The 15407-nt window shown below is 35.4% G+C and overlaps 2 protein-coding genes across 2 annotated transcripts in view; one reads left to right on the top strand and one right to left on the bottom strand.

Moving 5' to 3' along the window:
* Window positions 1–15407, bottom strand: part of LOC144435139 (SUMO-conjugating enzyme UBC9-B) — a 177195-nt gene that overhangs the window by 62030 nt on the left and 99758 nt on the right. The gene's annotated exons all lie outside the window — the stretch shown is intronic.
* LOC144435402 (voltage-dependent calcium channel gamma-5 subunit-like) lies at window positions 9053–14165 on the top strand. The gene is made up of 5 exons (XM_078123998.1): window positions 9053–9068; window positions 10270–10344; window positions 10645–10728; window positions 12879–13019; window positions 13843–14165. The coding sequence occupies exons 1-5, from the start codon at window positions 9053–9055 to the stop codon at window positions 14163–14165; spliced, it is 639 nt and encodes a 212-aa protein (XP_077980124.1).

Here is a 15407-nt window from a genome sequence, read left to right as displayed (position 1 = left end):
ACGATCAATAAACGAGACACAAAGCCGAAGGAAATTGCTCGACTTTTCTGCAAAACTAATATAATGCCATCTGTTAATGGGTAAGCTTATATAGCTCTACGCGCATGCGATTACATGCAAACTCCCCTTCTCACATTTATAGAAATATTTGACTTTAAGGAGTAGCATATATATTTCGTTCAAACTGATCAAGACGTCCATATATAAATATTAGCAACTTGAATGCAATTCTAAACGCATATCTCATTATATCCTTGTACACCTTCGCCAAAACTTTTATGTACGGTTGTTTTGATCATAGTTCGACTCTAATGAGTAATTCAGTTATCAACCTCGCGATCATTTCCATTGCAACACAAATAAAGGCGAAGGCTTGAATGGTGTTTTGACAACACCGACCTTCATAGTATTCATTATAGGCTTATAAATTACTCGGGTTCAGTCGGTCTCTCCGGAGGTTTTTTAATAGGTCCTCGCTTGGAGTAATAGGTTTGTCCATTCGATTTTTGTAATTGAGAACGTTTCGTGGTGCGATATTCTACCAAGATAAGTCCGCACTAATGACTTTCAGGGGACAACTACGGTAATATCGAACCGTAAGGACGAAGGGGGAAATTGTCGGTTTTGTTCGTCAAGGCTGAAATCATTGTCGGTGTGTCGTCCCATAGCTCGTATATAATATGCACGCCAAATTGCCTGCATTACATCTGTGTACTCCTTATGGGACATAGCCATCCCCAGCTAACTCAATTGCAACTGAACAGATGTAATACGACAGATGCAAAATTAGTTTTAATTTCTTTGGCATTTCCCCGATAATCCTACCTAGAATACGTATGGTAATCTCATGTCGTCGACATAGATAGATACATAGTACAACTCTACTCAGGAGACTGTTACAACTAGTACCATACTAGAATGTGTGCTTCTTTGAATGCAAACAGTTAAATTATGTTGTCTCGTTATCTTAATAGTGGAAGGTAAAATTCCCAAGTTCTCAAACAATTTGCTATCTTTCTTTATCGCTTTTGTGTTTGGAGCAACAATTACTTTATACACGACGTCCCAGTAATTCCTGCAATACAGCCAAACATTCAATTCATGAAGTTATTTTGGAAGCTTTAAGATAAGATAGTAAGTCGTGTGAGAATCTTCATAAGGTCGACAAGTTCGGGTTGAGTAGCATTCAAAAAACATGTGACGGTTAACTGAGACAGGTAGCGAGTGGGTAATTGAATATACATTTGACATTCCAAATGAAACCATCACCTATCTTCTTCTGTAGGGACGACGAGTTACTTGCTGTATATAAGCTTGGCGTCCATTCTCCTGGCAGGTGTCTACGTACGTGTAGCCTGGAATTAATATACTACACAGTTCCGCTGTATTGCAACCGTGTGATGTTCTATCAAAACGACCATGCCTATCTGTAACGAACGTGCATTATCTTTGACAACCAGTGTCGTTTATTTAGCATGTCTGTGTTTTATGGGGACCGGTATTATAACAGACCATTGGATTTATTCGATTGAACAATGCGAAACGAGTAACGGTACGTCTGTAAGGATTATTCCCACACATGCTGGACTATGGAAAGTGTGCCCTTTGTCCGGTAAGTTGCAGTTTATTCCACAATGTCTGTACAAACTGACAATATTCGCAGGATCCGGAGGTAGCAATTCAAATGAATGCGTTAGAATATTGGAGATAGTGTTCAATTCATCATTTGCAATACTAGTAAGTTGTAACTTTATTGTATTGACGGTCTCTGACTCCTTCATGTTAATAAAGGTTAGGCCTAACTAAAAGTATCTAGTTTAGTTAGTTATGTTTTCCATTATTTTCCGTATGGTCTCTGTGTTATTGGTTTCTTCTCATCAGATGTACAGCCATTACAGATTGGAAGAACAGTTTTATACTGTCTTTTTAAGTTGCTATCAGTTTCCGCATCCACTATTTCTTGCGAGGCATCCCAATTTTCGCAGTTGTATTAATTTTTTTCTCGAATACGTAAGAAAAGGTTTAGGGTTGGCGTGAAAAACTAGATGGGGTCGGGTTACCGGAACCAAATAAATTTCTAGGCCTTATAGTGATTTCATGTCGTATAAATCGCCGGAACTAACCATCATTTGATAATCGGAACATTACATTTGAAGATAATTCGTTAATACAAGAATTCGAAATACCATAAAACGTCATTATTTTCTGTGGTTGTTGTTGTAGTGCACTTTCATAGTGAAACTCTTATAACCGCCAAGTATTTTGATTTGTTATATTTGATTTGTATTACACGTCACACACGGTCTCCCTAAGAGCATCCCCAGAATGTGATAGCATAGAACAATTTAATCTAAAATCTTTCACCTATCGTTTAATAGATAAAGAAGGGAAACTTTAAAGGGGGAAGGGTTAATATGAGTTTATACTATTTAGGGCGTGGGGTAGATAGACGTGGGGTGGTCATGTTTGCACCAGCATACTTACAGGTTTATACTTTACCATCACTTGTCCGTAGACAGAACTTAAACCTGGCGTTCAGGCCCAATATAAATGCATGGGCGATTTAATTAGTGACATACTTTATTAGACTACACTAAAATGTTGATGGAAACCTGCATTTTGACATCAGTTGTGTTAACAGTGCCAGAAAATTATTTTTGATGTTATTATATAGAAAGCATACATTAACATTAAAGGATTAAAAGCGAAATTGATTTTTTTTTTTTTATCTCAACTGCATTTCTTTTTAAGCTCAGGGGGCCCGGAAAAGTTGTTCTCACAACCCCCCCCCCCCCCTCATTATATTACGCGAGTTATAAAATATGGCAAATCTGGTTAAGGAGAGGTCGGCTATACACTAGGGCGATGCGTTATGTCAAAGATCGCACAAAGTCGCGCAAGTTAAAAACAAATTTAAACGACCTTCGTTCGTTTAGAACAAAACCTCCCCCTAAACGAACGTTCACAAGCGCGACATCGATACGTTTATATACGATGTAAACCATGATGAATATTGTGGCGGGCACACCACTACGATCGATGCCTTGTAAAAACATGATGGTAAACGTGTTAAAATACTACTGGAAACCCCAGCACTGCATATCACAAGAGAAGTAACTTGTAATCAACATGGCAGTGGTAAATACAGAACCTGTTATCATTGAAAGTTTCCGAAATTCTTGTTACAAGTGCGAAAATGTAGTTCAGCAGTTGCATTGACGTCAGGCCCCCTCCCCGCAAAACGAATGAAGTTCGTTTACTAAGCTAGTGTGACATTGTACGATTATCTCTTTCGGGCTTCACATATCTCGAAACAATATGCCACACAATGCGCACTTGTATGGAAAGAGCCATAAGAAATTCCTCATGATGTTTACATCCCATTCCCGTTGTTCCCTTTCACATTATAATATCACGAGGTTTGTGTAGATATATTCACCAGAGTAAACGCCTGACAAACTAATGTTTGTATCACTTCCAGGTGTGCAATATTGTTATTATACATAACTATTTAACAATCAATGCCACTATAAATGCACATTTCTATCTAGATTTCAATAAATTTAACACAGCTAACGTAAGAGACATATTATTTTATTTTTTTATTTTGCGAATATTAGTTTAATTTCTAAAAACTCATGAAAAGATTTAAAATTGTCATTACTAAAAGCATAAACAAAAAAACATGCACAAAAGGAATATAGTAATATTTAATAATTTGACACACACACACACACACACACACACACACACACACACACACACACACAACTAAAGAGACTTATATTTTTTGCCTTCCCAATATTATAATATGTATTTCCATAAGATAGGGAAATTGTGCCCTCGTTTGTGTATCACTACACCTATTAACACGAGAAAGTAGGTCCGAAAAAATGTCCATTTGAACGTTACGGTGGTGCACTAATAATGTATGTGTTTTTCTAGATTTAACTGTTTTTGCCGTTAATACATACCTTCATAATGGATGCAGAAATATTGTAACAGGTCTTCTTGTATAATTCACATCAGACATTTTAGAAATACGTTATTTCTTCACTATTGATATTATCATCTGCTGGAAGCCCCTGAATTCGATTTTGTGCTTATGTACTATGATGTCACAGAAAAGTTTTGGCGACAAATTAAGGGTGCTAATTTATGGTAATTTTTTATACATAAATGCAGTCATTTAATAGAGTAGAATGAGTTTTCAAACCAGTAGATATTTAGGAGAACATCGAGTGGTTGTTTCGAAAGTCACACATAAAATGGCAGTGACAGTAAAGTTGTTGTAGTAGCATGCGACTATTGCACTTAGAGACGCATTGGTATGTTATAGTATAATGTTAGGTGCACATACCTACTAGGTATAATAGAAACTGAAATCAAGCATCTATACCCTTTAAGCTCTGATGAGATGTAATGATTTGTAGTTTCCGTATAGTGAAGTAGCATGTAGTGTTCGAAACACAAAGTACAGGCACACATTGAGCTCGTCATACTGAGGTGTACTACATTTAGGATTTACTGTGAAGAGTACTATTAGGGACCTTTTGCCCCCAGAAGCAACATAAGTGAGGCAACGATAGTGAAACAGTCGACAAATAGTATCCAATGCAAACTACTACAGTCCAATATCACGATAAGATGACTGATAAAGGGGTAATCATCCTTAGTACCTTAGATTGCACTCCTATAAGATTGATTTACCATACATTTTGATTTTACCTTGCACAAGGACATAAACGTGTTATATATATATATATATATATATATATATATATATATATATATATATATATATATATATATATATATATATATATATATATATATATATATATATATATATATATAAGTAAATATAAGTGTCTCGCTGGGGAGATCAGTGCTCAATGTCAGTAGCAGATCATGATAGACTAAATCTAGGGTATAAGAATATTATGAGTCGTTACTCGGAGTTAAACGCTTCTTCTGCGATCAGCAGGCGACTGATATATATATATATATATATATATATATATATATATATATATATATATATATATATATATATATATATATATATATATCCAATATTATAAGGACAATTCCTGGACGTTGTCTGTTTCATATGATGAATTGCATTTTGTTAAAGTAAAACATTGAACCATTACGAGTAACTGGATTAACGTTTAGCTTAGCATCACATTTAGATAAAGTAATTGAAAGATTGTATGAGATGATTACTTCGATGTAGTCAGAAATTGCTGTCAAGATCATACAGATATGAAATTTAACTCATGAAAACATCACGTCTAGATTGTGTGATTTATACTCAAGTTAAGTAAAACGCAGAAGGCACCTCAGCAATAAACTCTTGCTGTTACTTTGTTCAAGAAAACTCCAAACTTTTCTCAGTTAAAATTAATAGCAAATATCTGGGGTCACCATACAAAGTTTTGAAATCGAGGTCAAACAATTTAATCATTTTAGAACCCAATAGCAGCACGAAAATTTCTTTTATTATTTCAAAAGGATCAGGAACAAGCTTTTAAAATCTTGAGAGAATTGAAGAATTCTGATCTTCGTGGAAATTTTGCCTGTACCTTAATGGACAGATCGACAGGAGTAAAGTTTTATTGTGTCTCAATGTGAACAAACAATCGTCAGATAAATGTGACTATACAGCTAGCTAAGAGTATTCTACAAAAACGAACCTATTACAATGAGCATTTAGCAGGAAATGTATCAAAACGTCACCATAATACACATTAACACAACATTTTCACTATGTTGGCCACATGATTGAGGAAGTGTAGTAGATCCGACTTGATGCCTTTCCCGCCAGTGTTACAAACCAAGACTACAGAACGTAGCTTTTCCGCCAATGGTACAAACCAAGACGGGAGACTGAAAGTGTGGGATAGTTCAACTTTTAACCATCCATGGTCTGAATCTGAGAGATAAAGTTACCATGTAATGCCAATTTTTATGAGATACTATTGTACTATTTTTACACAATTACTTTTACTATAGTAAGACTTAGTGTACTTGTTTCTATATCATTAAAGTTTCTATTACAATTTATGTGCTTTTTTGCTTCGTACACCTTGCGTTCTTTAGTATTTTACTGGGACATCAAATTGGAAATACACTTCTTGAAAAAGCTCACCGAGGAGCAAAACCTTTTCGATGATTGCAACCGTTTCTGTACTCATTTACCGTGGATCATAATCCGAGTAAAACATTACGTTATCTTGTACGTATCCTGTCCAGACTATCAAATGGAAGAATTCATGGCACAGTCTTCATCAAATAAGTGTAAAAACGCAAAGTGGGACTTACATAATTCTTCTCGCGTCCAAGGACTTATCAAATCGGTGTATATCTAGAATCCTCTGTTCAAAATTCTATAAATCCCGAGAAACTATAAATAAAGCCTGACAGCATGGCGAAATAAGTATGCAGTACATTACTCTTTATTGAATTTATGGAATCATTAATTGACAACAAAAATAAATCATTATGTGTAACTAGATAAATAGGATAACCATTTAAAAGGTTTATTTCTGGAAATAGCTACCCTGTCAATTTGTCATTTTTACCATGTACATGTCTGTATAATTGCAATTGGCCTGATGTTTAATTAGGCCAAATATGTATTTCCAATAAGTCTACCAACCTTGTTTGAGCCGCCGACCTTAAACATATTTTACATGCAAAAAGGTAATGTTGTGACAATTTACCTATATTATCCTGTAGATTTTCTCATCAAAGTATCTTTTTAGCTACTTTTAAAAAATCACATTCCAGAGAGAAACAATGTCATTTCAGCCTATAACAGCACAGTCTGTACCCGGGGAGTCTGCATGCTTCATTTATTTCTTTTACACCTCATCAACTGGTACAGAAGTATTGTGACCAACGAGTATCTTGTCTTTAGGTAGAAGTAATTTTTAAAAAAATATATAAAAAAATAAAAAATCCTGACCTACCTACCCTATTTTTGGAAGTCATGTTATCGGCGACAAACATTTTGTTTATTTTTGCCTTACAAATGTTGACGCAGTTTCGGCTTGATTTGCTTATTAATAACAAAACTACCACATAGCTTACTTTGAAATTTGTGCCAGGTGCTTCTTTTATATTTTTCACAAATTTGTTTATTGGTTATTTTGGCATTACGCTCGCACCTGGATAGGCAATTTATAGATTTTTCGTGTTTCTATAACAGTAACGAACCACACACCGTAAACAATTCCGACAGGCGTGTCATTCTGTGAGAAAAATCTTAAGTGGTGTAATACTATATATAGATTATTCCCTGTGTAATGGTGTAAACGCTGGAACTGTTCAGCAGTAAAGTAACCTTGTGAGAATAGGGTAAAAGTACAAACAAATAGTTGATTAAAGGGAAAAGAAGGCCTAGGGGTAAGAGAAAAGATAAGAAATAATATCACCTATAATTGCACGTCCGGATTCAGAAATGGCCTATTGATTGATCTGACAACAGAATATGTCTTTTAAATATCATTTTCAATATAATCACCAATTTTATCGTTATCAGTGATGCATAATTGTTCAGAGGTTTACACATATTTAAAATGTTTACGTCAACATCAAATTTACATATTAGGCTGTACTAACTGTGACGAGTATTATTTGCCTTGGTTTTTCGATCGAACAATGTTAATACTTTATTGTCATATGTAATGTACAATGAAATTTGTCGTGGTTCTGCGAAAAAGCACTCAACTTAAAATATCATGACAACAACAATATATACAGATTACTAAAATAAATACATTCAGTAAAAACAGGAGAGTATCAACCAACGATATATTCACAGATTCTGTTTTTAAATGGTACCAATAATTAGACATTGTTGACTAGAGGTTTATTTTGTCCATACTTAGTATAGTAATAAGTTTAAACTGTGATCGCGTTTGGGTGCAATTGGATTGTATCATTGTATCTTTTTATAGGTACAGCTACATGTTTTCTAGCATACTATTGTTCAGGGTGTATAATATCAAAAGTAAGTCGTTTCATCTCACAAAACAGTTTGAAAAAACGTTCTTGTTGGAACTGACCTGGAGCAGATTTAAGATTACTTTTATTAAAACTTGGCTAGGACAAAAAAAAACACCACAATAATTTTGACTATTCAGTCTATACATGAAGGGTGGGTTATACACGATGAAGGCTATGAAAAATTCCTTGAAAAAAATCTTTAAACACCTCTTTGAAAAAACATATTTATAGTAACAATCCAGAAACGTTTACAAATGTTTATACATTTTTTTCTGTATTATTGGTAATCCGCAATGTAAGTTTAATTGATGGCATAGCATGGCCGATATAATCTATAACAGTCGACTGGGAATTGTAATTGAATAGTTATTTTTTTGTGACCTACAATTTCTCTTTGATTAGTCGTCAGCATAAGATATTTGCGACTTTAGATTGAATGTAAAGGAAGTAGGGATCAGATTTATTCTCAAAAAGACGACTGCCTGCGACTTTTAATTAAATATTCGAACGCAGAGGTTAATTAAAGTTGATCTGATTTAAAATAACTTTAATTGGGTGCTCCGAAGATTTAATATGCGAGGAAATGATTCTATCGTGATTGCCGTTGTAATTATGAAATTATCATATCGTAACTTGTACATATTTTCCTGAGTTTACATCGTTACTTTGAATATCAACATTCTTCTTTCACGACTTACAAAACGTTTACGTGTAGCTTCACAGATTGATATAACACAAATTGCACGTCAGATTAAAGTTGTGGTGGGGAAATACAAAAATACCAAGTATAGAACAATAATGCCGGGATATGACAAAACCTGTGCGTTTTCAATACCAAAAATCGAAAAGAATGACATCCCGATAAAGGCAATTCCTTGTACAGTACTAAAAATAGTCATACAACCTAGAAGGCCAATATAACTGTTATCCGAAAGTGGAAAGCTTTGTCATACTTAGAATTCGTTTTTACCAATACATTAATTCTAGAACACTTAATTTGTAGTCCAGTTTCTGACAAGACATTCACAGGGCAACCATGGGTCAAGGACAACGTGTGAAACATGTTTTGGAGATTACAAGAAACTGATTTATATGAACACCTGTCAAATGTACAACTCACGTCAGCTGGCTTGGTACAGATGAGATGAAATAAACCCTGTATATACGTATATTTTGAATTGTTTCCTCAGTAAGGTTGGATGTATTTACTTAGGTCATGCAGTATTAGGAATTATTCTAGTCGTGTATGGCCTTGTATACACCGAAGTCATCAATTCATAGTCTTATCCATCTTTCTAATATAACGTTTCACTGATTGCCTTCCATGCTTACATTGGCTTATGTCCCACGCGATTAATGCCCACTACACCATATTAACAAGCATCCCACGACCAATTTATACGCGTCGCAATAAAGTTGCTCATCTTACATACACTGTGAATACACACCACATTAAAGAAGATTACATGTAATACCTTTACTATAAAATATATCTCTCCATTGTCCACACGATAAAGGCAACTTTGATGTAAAGTGCGGATAAGTGGAAATCATACACTGTTAATTTGCTGTAAGCTTTTATGTAATACCTTGTGATTTAAACATCGTGATCAATGTTGTTGACAACTTAAGCTACACATTTCAAAGCCCTTATTCATTCATTCATTCATTCATTCATTCATTCATTCATTCATTCATTCATTTATTCATTTATTCATACAATGGTCATCGACATCATTATACTAAATACGGAAATTATGTTTCAATTGAAAGCGAGCCTTAATAATACCATGATGTTCAGTGAATGTTTATATAATTATACACACACACACACACACACACATACATACATACATACATACATACATACATACGTATGTATGTATGTATGTATGTATGTATGCATGCATGCATGCGTGTGTGTGTATGTATGTATGTATGTATGTATGTATGTATGTATGTATGTATGTATGTATGTATGTATGTATGTATGTGCGTGCGTGCGTGCGTGCTTGCGTGTGTGTATGTATGTATGTATGTATGTATGTATGTATGTATGTATGTATGCATGCATGCATGTGTGTGTGTGTGTATGTATGTATGTATGTATGTATGTATGTATGTATGTATGTATGTATGTATGTATGTATGTGTGTGTTTTATCTCACTCTGTCCATAATATACTTTTCGTCGAATCTAACAATTATAGATTGATTGTTGACTTTTCTACGTCTCTTCCTCTATCTAATTCAGAGAGAACTGCCGCCAAGCAGTTGGAGACTTGGAAAGTAACCAATAATTCAGAAAGCAGTCAAATTATTTATTCAGGTAACGATTTTTACTTGTTCATGTTTCATGACTATCTTCATACCATTCAGTCATCTCAAATCAGTAATCTTGCTGTCAGTTTGATCCCCCGTAAAAGGCTAATACATCTGGTGTTCATCCGATAAGTCATTCCCATATAGTTTACTGATTTGGGAGAGGTTAAAGGAATGAATGAATGAATGAATGAATGAATGAATGAATGAATGAATGAATGAATGAAAGAACGAACGAACGAACGAACAAAGAAACGAATGAATGATTGAATGAAAAAAACTGTCGTCACCATATCCTGTCTTTCAGGTCCTCCAGCCGGTGATTGTGAGACTATAGATTATTACAACCCACAAGCAGACAATTGTAAGGACACGACCACAGCAGTCACTAGTGAGTATATTTGCATTGTTAATTAAAACAAGGACGGAATCCACAACAAGACATAAGTTGTGAGAACTGAATTCATCTTATTGAATGTTAACAACGAAAATAGCAGCCATTAAAATATTCATGAAAAAAATCAATGTGGATATATATTAACCTACAGTTGCGATTAATATTTCGAGTACAGTATTACTCTGGTAATTGAGCCTTCGGTTTTCTATGATAGATACAAACTAAAATTATTGTCGCAACATGTTGATACAACAGTGATAAGCTATTGAATGGATGTTGGTTTAATTATAGTCTCAGTAGGGAGGTCTAGTTTATCAGTTCCATGAACTTGCAAAGTTATTTTGGGATTTCCAACGTTTGCGCTATCTTGATCTCAGGGTGATTAGAATCGCACAGCAGACGAACCACTATCACCCACTTGTGTAATCTACCATCCACATTGAAGAACAATATCATTTAGTTTGCGTCTATCTTAGTAAACCGGAGGCTTGATTATCAATGTTGTATTTATTATCATCAGTGCACGCAGTAGCATCATTCCTGTTCTCCTCTGTCTAGTCTAGTCTGTATACAGCAGGAATGTTGGAATTTTATGAAAAAAGGAAATTTTTTGCCAGATTTGGATTTGGGTCACTCTTGAAATTCAATTTATGCTATTTTCAAGTCATGTCGTTCAGAATGTTACTTGGAATGATATCCCTTTTTAGTACAAGTTCACAATATTTCTAGAACTTTTATTCCAATGCACAAGTCAATCTCTCGTTCATAATGATGATGCTTTTGTCAGTATTCTATGACACATCTCTACGGATGAGGACTGATGGTTCAAGCGACACGTCTCATCAATCTTCTTTATGGACACGTTGATTATTGGACACCTGTAATTGTCTATTGCCACATTTAGTTTGAAACAAATGGACAGGCACAGTGTTCTGTACACGTAGGGGTGTCAAGGCTACCGACAAAGAGTATGCTTTGCACGTTAGACGTGTTTTATCTGTTGTACCATCAAACCCTTGTCACATGCAAAGTGAATTAACAAGATGTCACTGAAGTCTGGAAGGCTGTGACGAATATCAATATATCCAATGTCCCAGTCAGATAAAATGCATCCACAGACTATACACACGGTAAATGTGTTTCCAAAACTTTGATGTATTGTTTCCGCAACCTGATTAGTATTTTCTGTTGTAAAGTGTAGTGTGTGAGCCAATCAGAATAGTTTACTGTAACGATATTATCAGTCCATCTGTTATATAGGTTAATTTCATGTATTTTTTTTTATCCATATGTACATATCTTTGCTTTGATTTCCAAGTAAAACACATTACGAACTTTGAAACATTGGTTTGCAACACACTGAAGTGATAAAACATGAAATAACGCCTTCTGGTAATAAATACTAACCGCTGCTTCACAGTCAATGCTTGCTTGATTTCAACAAATTGAGGACACGTTATATTTTGCTTCCCCTCTCAGACTGTGAAATACACATTTCTATAAGACGGGGAAGATTCGCCCTAGTTTGTATGCTTTAACACCTGTCTGCGTTGACTGACTCGGAAAATAGGCCCGAAACAATGTTCATTTTGAACGTCATGCTGGTACACTCAAAATACATGGATCTTAATGATCTAGACTTAACGATATTGGAGGGGCATTTATAATCGACGTAGAACGATTTTGTAATGCGCCCACTTCTATTATGCACATCCAAAGTATTCCTCAATTCTCCAAGTTAATCATAATTATGTAGATTCTGCTATAAATTCTGTGTTTTTACTAGCCATAAGATGTTATGATGTCACAGTAAGAAACTCCTACATATATGCATGTATGCACACATACACACACACACACACACGCACGCACGCACGCACTCACTCACTCACTCACTCACTCACTCACTCACTCACTCACTCACTCACTCACTCACTCACTCACTCACTCACTCACTCACTCACTCACTCAGACAGACAGACAGACAGACAGACAGACAGACAGACAGACAGACAGACAGACAGACAGACAGATAGATAGATAGATAGATAGATAGATAGATAGATAGATAGATAGATAGATAGATAGATAGACATAAAAACAAACAGTAATTGCATTCTTTCATCACATCCTTTTCCCTGTAGAACTGATAAGAACAACAACCTTATTTCCTTGTGCCAGTCTCCTCTTAATGATAGTAGGTACTATTCTTGGCGTTCTTGGCCAAAGAAAACAACAGAGAAAACATTGGACGTTTGTTGCAGGTGTTATGTACATAATAGCAGGTGGGTGTAATATATGTAACTAGCCAGATGATTAAATCATGTAAATGCAAGACTATATGGATGACATGATGCCAGATGGATGGGTAGATGGAAGGACTGATGGATGGATGGATGGATGGATGGATGGATGGGTGGGTGAGTGGGTGGGTGGATGGATTGGTGAGTGGGTGGTTGGTGGATGGATGGATGGATGGATGGATGGATGGATGGATGGATAGATAGATGGATGGATAGATAGATAGATAGATAGATAGATATAGATAGATAGATAGATAGATAGATAGATAGATAGATAGATAGATAGATAGATAGATAGATAGATAGATAGATAGATAGATAAACAGACAGATGATGAATGAATGAATGGATTGGTGGATGGAGGGAGGGAGGAAGGGAGGGGATAGGAATAAATGGATGGATGGGTAAAGGAACGAAAGAACGAACGAACGAATAAATGAATGAATGATGTCACATGCGAAAAACAATGAAGAAGTAATTGATGATGCTCGTTGGATTAATTGGACAATACTTTAATTTAGAAAAGTGATACAACTTTGATGAAACTTTTGTCTTCAATTAACTTGATCAGATCAGAATGTTTGCATTTGTACACGGGATATACATGTATTAGGCCACTCGCTGGTCTACATATAGACCCTCCACGGTGGTAGGGGTCTATGGTCTACATATAGACCCTCCACGGTGGTAGGGGTCTATGGTCTACATATAGACCCTCCACGGTGGTAGGGGTCTATGGTCTACCCAAGAGAATATATCCAAATACATAATATCAAATCATTCTTTTTTTAAACCGTTATTTCAGGACTGACTCTAGTGGTTGGTATAATACTTTACATTAGTAATATTAACAACGCACTGAGTGATCGACCAGCCACGAATGGACACCAGTACCGCTACGAGTACGGCTATTCATTTGTTCTTGTAGCTGTATCCTTCGGACTCAGTGAGATTTGTGGTGTACTCTGCATGTATCTGTATATCCAACGCCACAAAGAAGAAGATAGAAACGAGCAAAAAAGGATGCAACGTCTTCGGAGATATGCTGCCGGCCAGGAGATTGGAAATGAAGCCTCAAACCGATTGGTTGGTCGATATCGCTGTCCAGAAGTTATGATACCGGCGTGATAAGAGCTTTAAATGGACGACGCCCTCTTCAGACCGACGCCCTCTTCAGACAGATTTGGAAAATTGACTTGATGTTCAATGACAAGTTGAAGCGTTTAGCGTCTGACTATTTTCAAAAAAAAATGTTACATAACAAAGAGGTGCTTCGTTTGCTTCGTTACAAACTATTTCAACTTATATATTTCAGTATGTTATAAATGCATGCAAAACCATTTTGATCGGATGTTAGTTTGGTTCACTGGAACCTGTTGATAATAGATCACCCCGTTGACTTGACACTTTTCGGTCAGTCCTACAAACCCTTCAGTATTGCCAACTTAAGAAAACAGAATAGAACATTTCTAGGCTTGGATAAAGGGAGTTATGAGATGTTTGGATAGGTTCCAATGATACCAACGTATGAAAACAATCGATTGAAGATGACGTGGGGTGATAATAATAAGTTGTCGATCGTTGTTAATAAACTCTGACCCGTCTTCCCAACAGTTCACAGGTCACAGGTCACAGGTCAGTGCGCGCAAGCTTCAATCCATGACACGAACATAGGTAATACATAATTCTAAAAACGTTTTTTTTTTTTAAATGCGAAATAAACGTTTGTATGGTTCAGGAAAATAGTTTGTTTTTCTTTTAAATCTTAGAATAACTTCCCATTTCTATAACTTGGTATTTTCATAGGTGGACAATCGTAAGTAATATATGTATTTGTGAAAATTGTAGAGTGAAACTTGGCCTGGTGATTTGAGTTACGTTTAGCGTTAGACTAGGTTAATATTACATCATGTATGTACATATTTCTAGGTTTACGTGGGTTTACCTCTCAAACTGTACAGAATTCAAGAGATTTACCTTCCGCTACAAACATAGAATTTGTTTACATAAATTTCATTTAGTAAACACTTAACTTGATATGAGGGTAACATATATACCTAGATGTACATTCTGATTCTAATTAAGATAAATTATAAAACATATATGTATCGTTCTAACAAAATACAAACCTGGCTATGAAAGTGTACATATTTTGAAAATACAATGCAAGCTTGTATATACAGAAAAAAATTCAGCCGACGAGCAGTTATAAAATTGCTGGTCCAAATGATATATATGTAAATTAGATGTTGATTTCACACTATTGAACCTATGCTATCAGCCTGTCTTATGAAACTATTGTACATATCATCCTGTACTCCACATCAAACTCATGTAGAATGTCGGCACTTTAAAATCTTCCTTTACATC

This window comes from Glandiceps talaboti, chromosome 5 (assembly GCF_964340395.1).
Source record: "Glandiceps talaboti chromosome 5, keGlaTala1.1, whole genome shotgun sequence".
Lineage (NCBI taxonomy): Eukaryota > Metazoa > Hemichordata > Enteropneusta > Spengelidae > Glandiceps > Glandiceps talaboti.
This window is presented reverse-complemented; position numbering and strand designations above follow the sequence as displayed.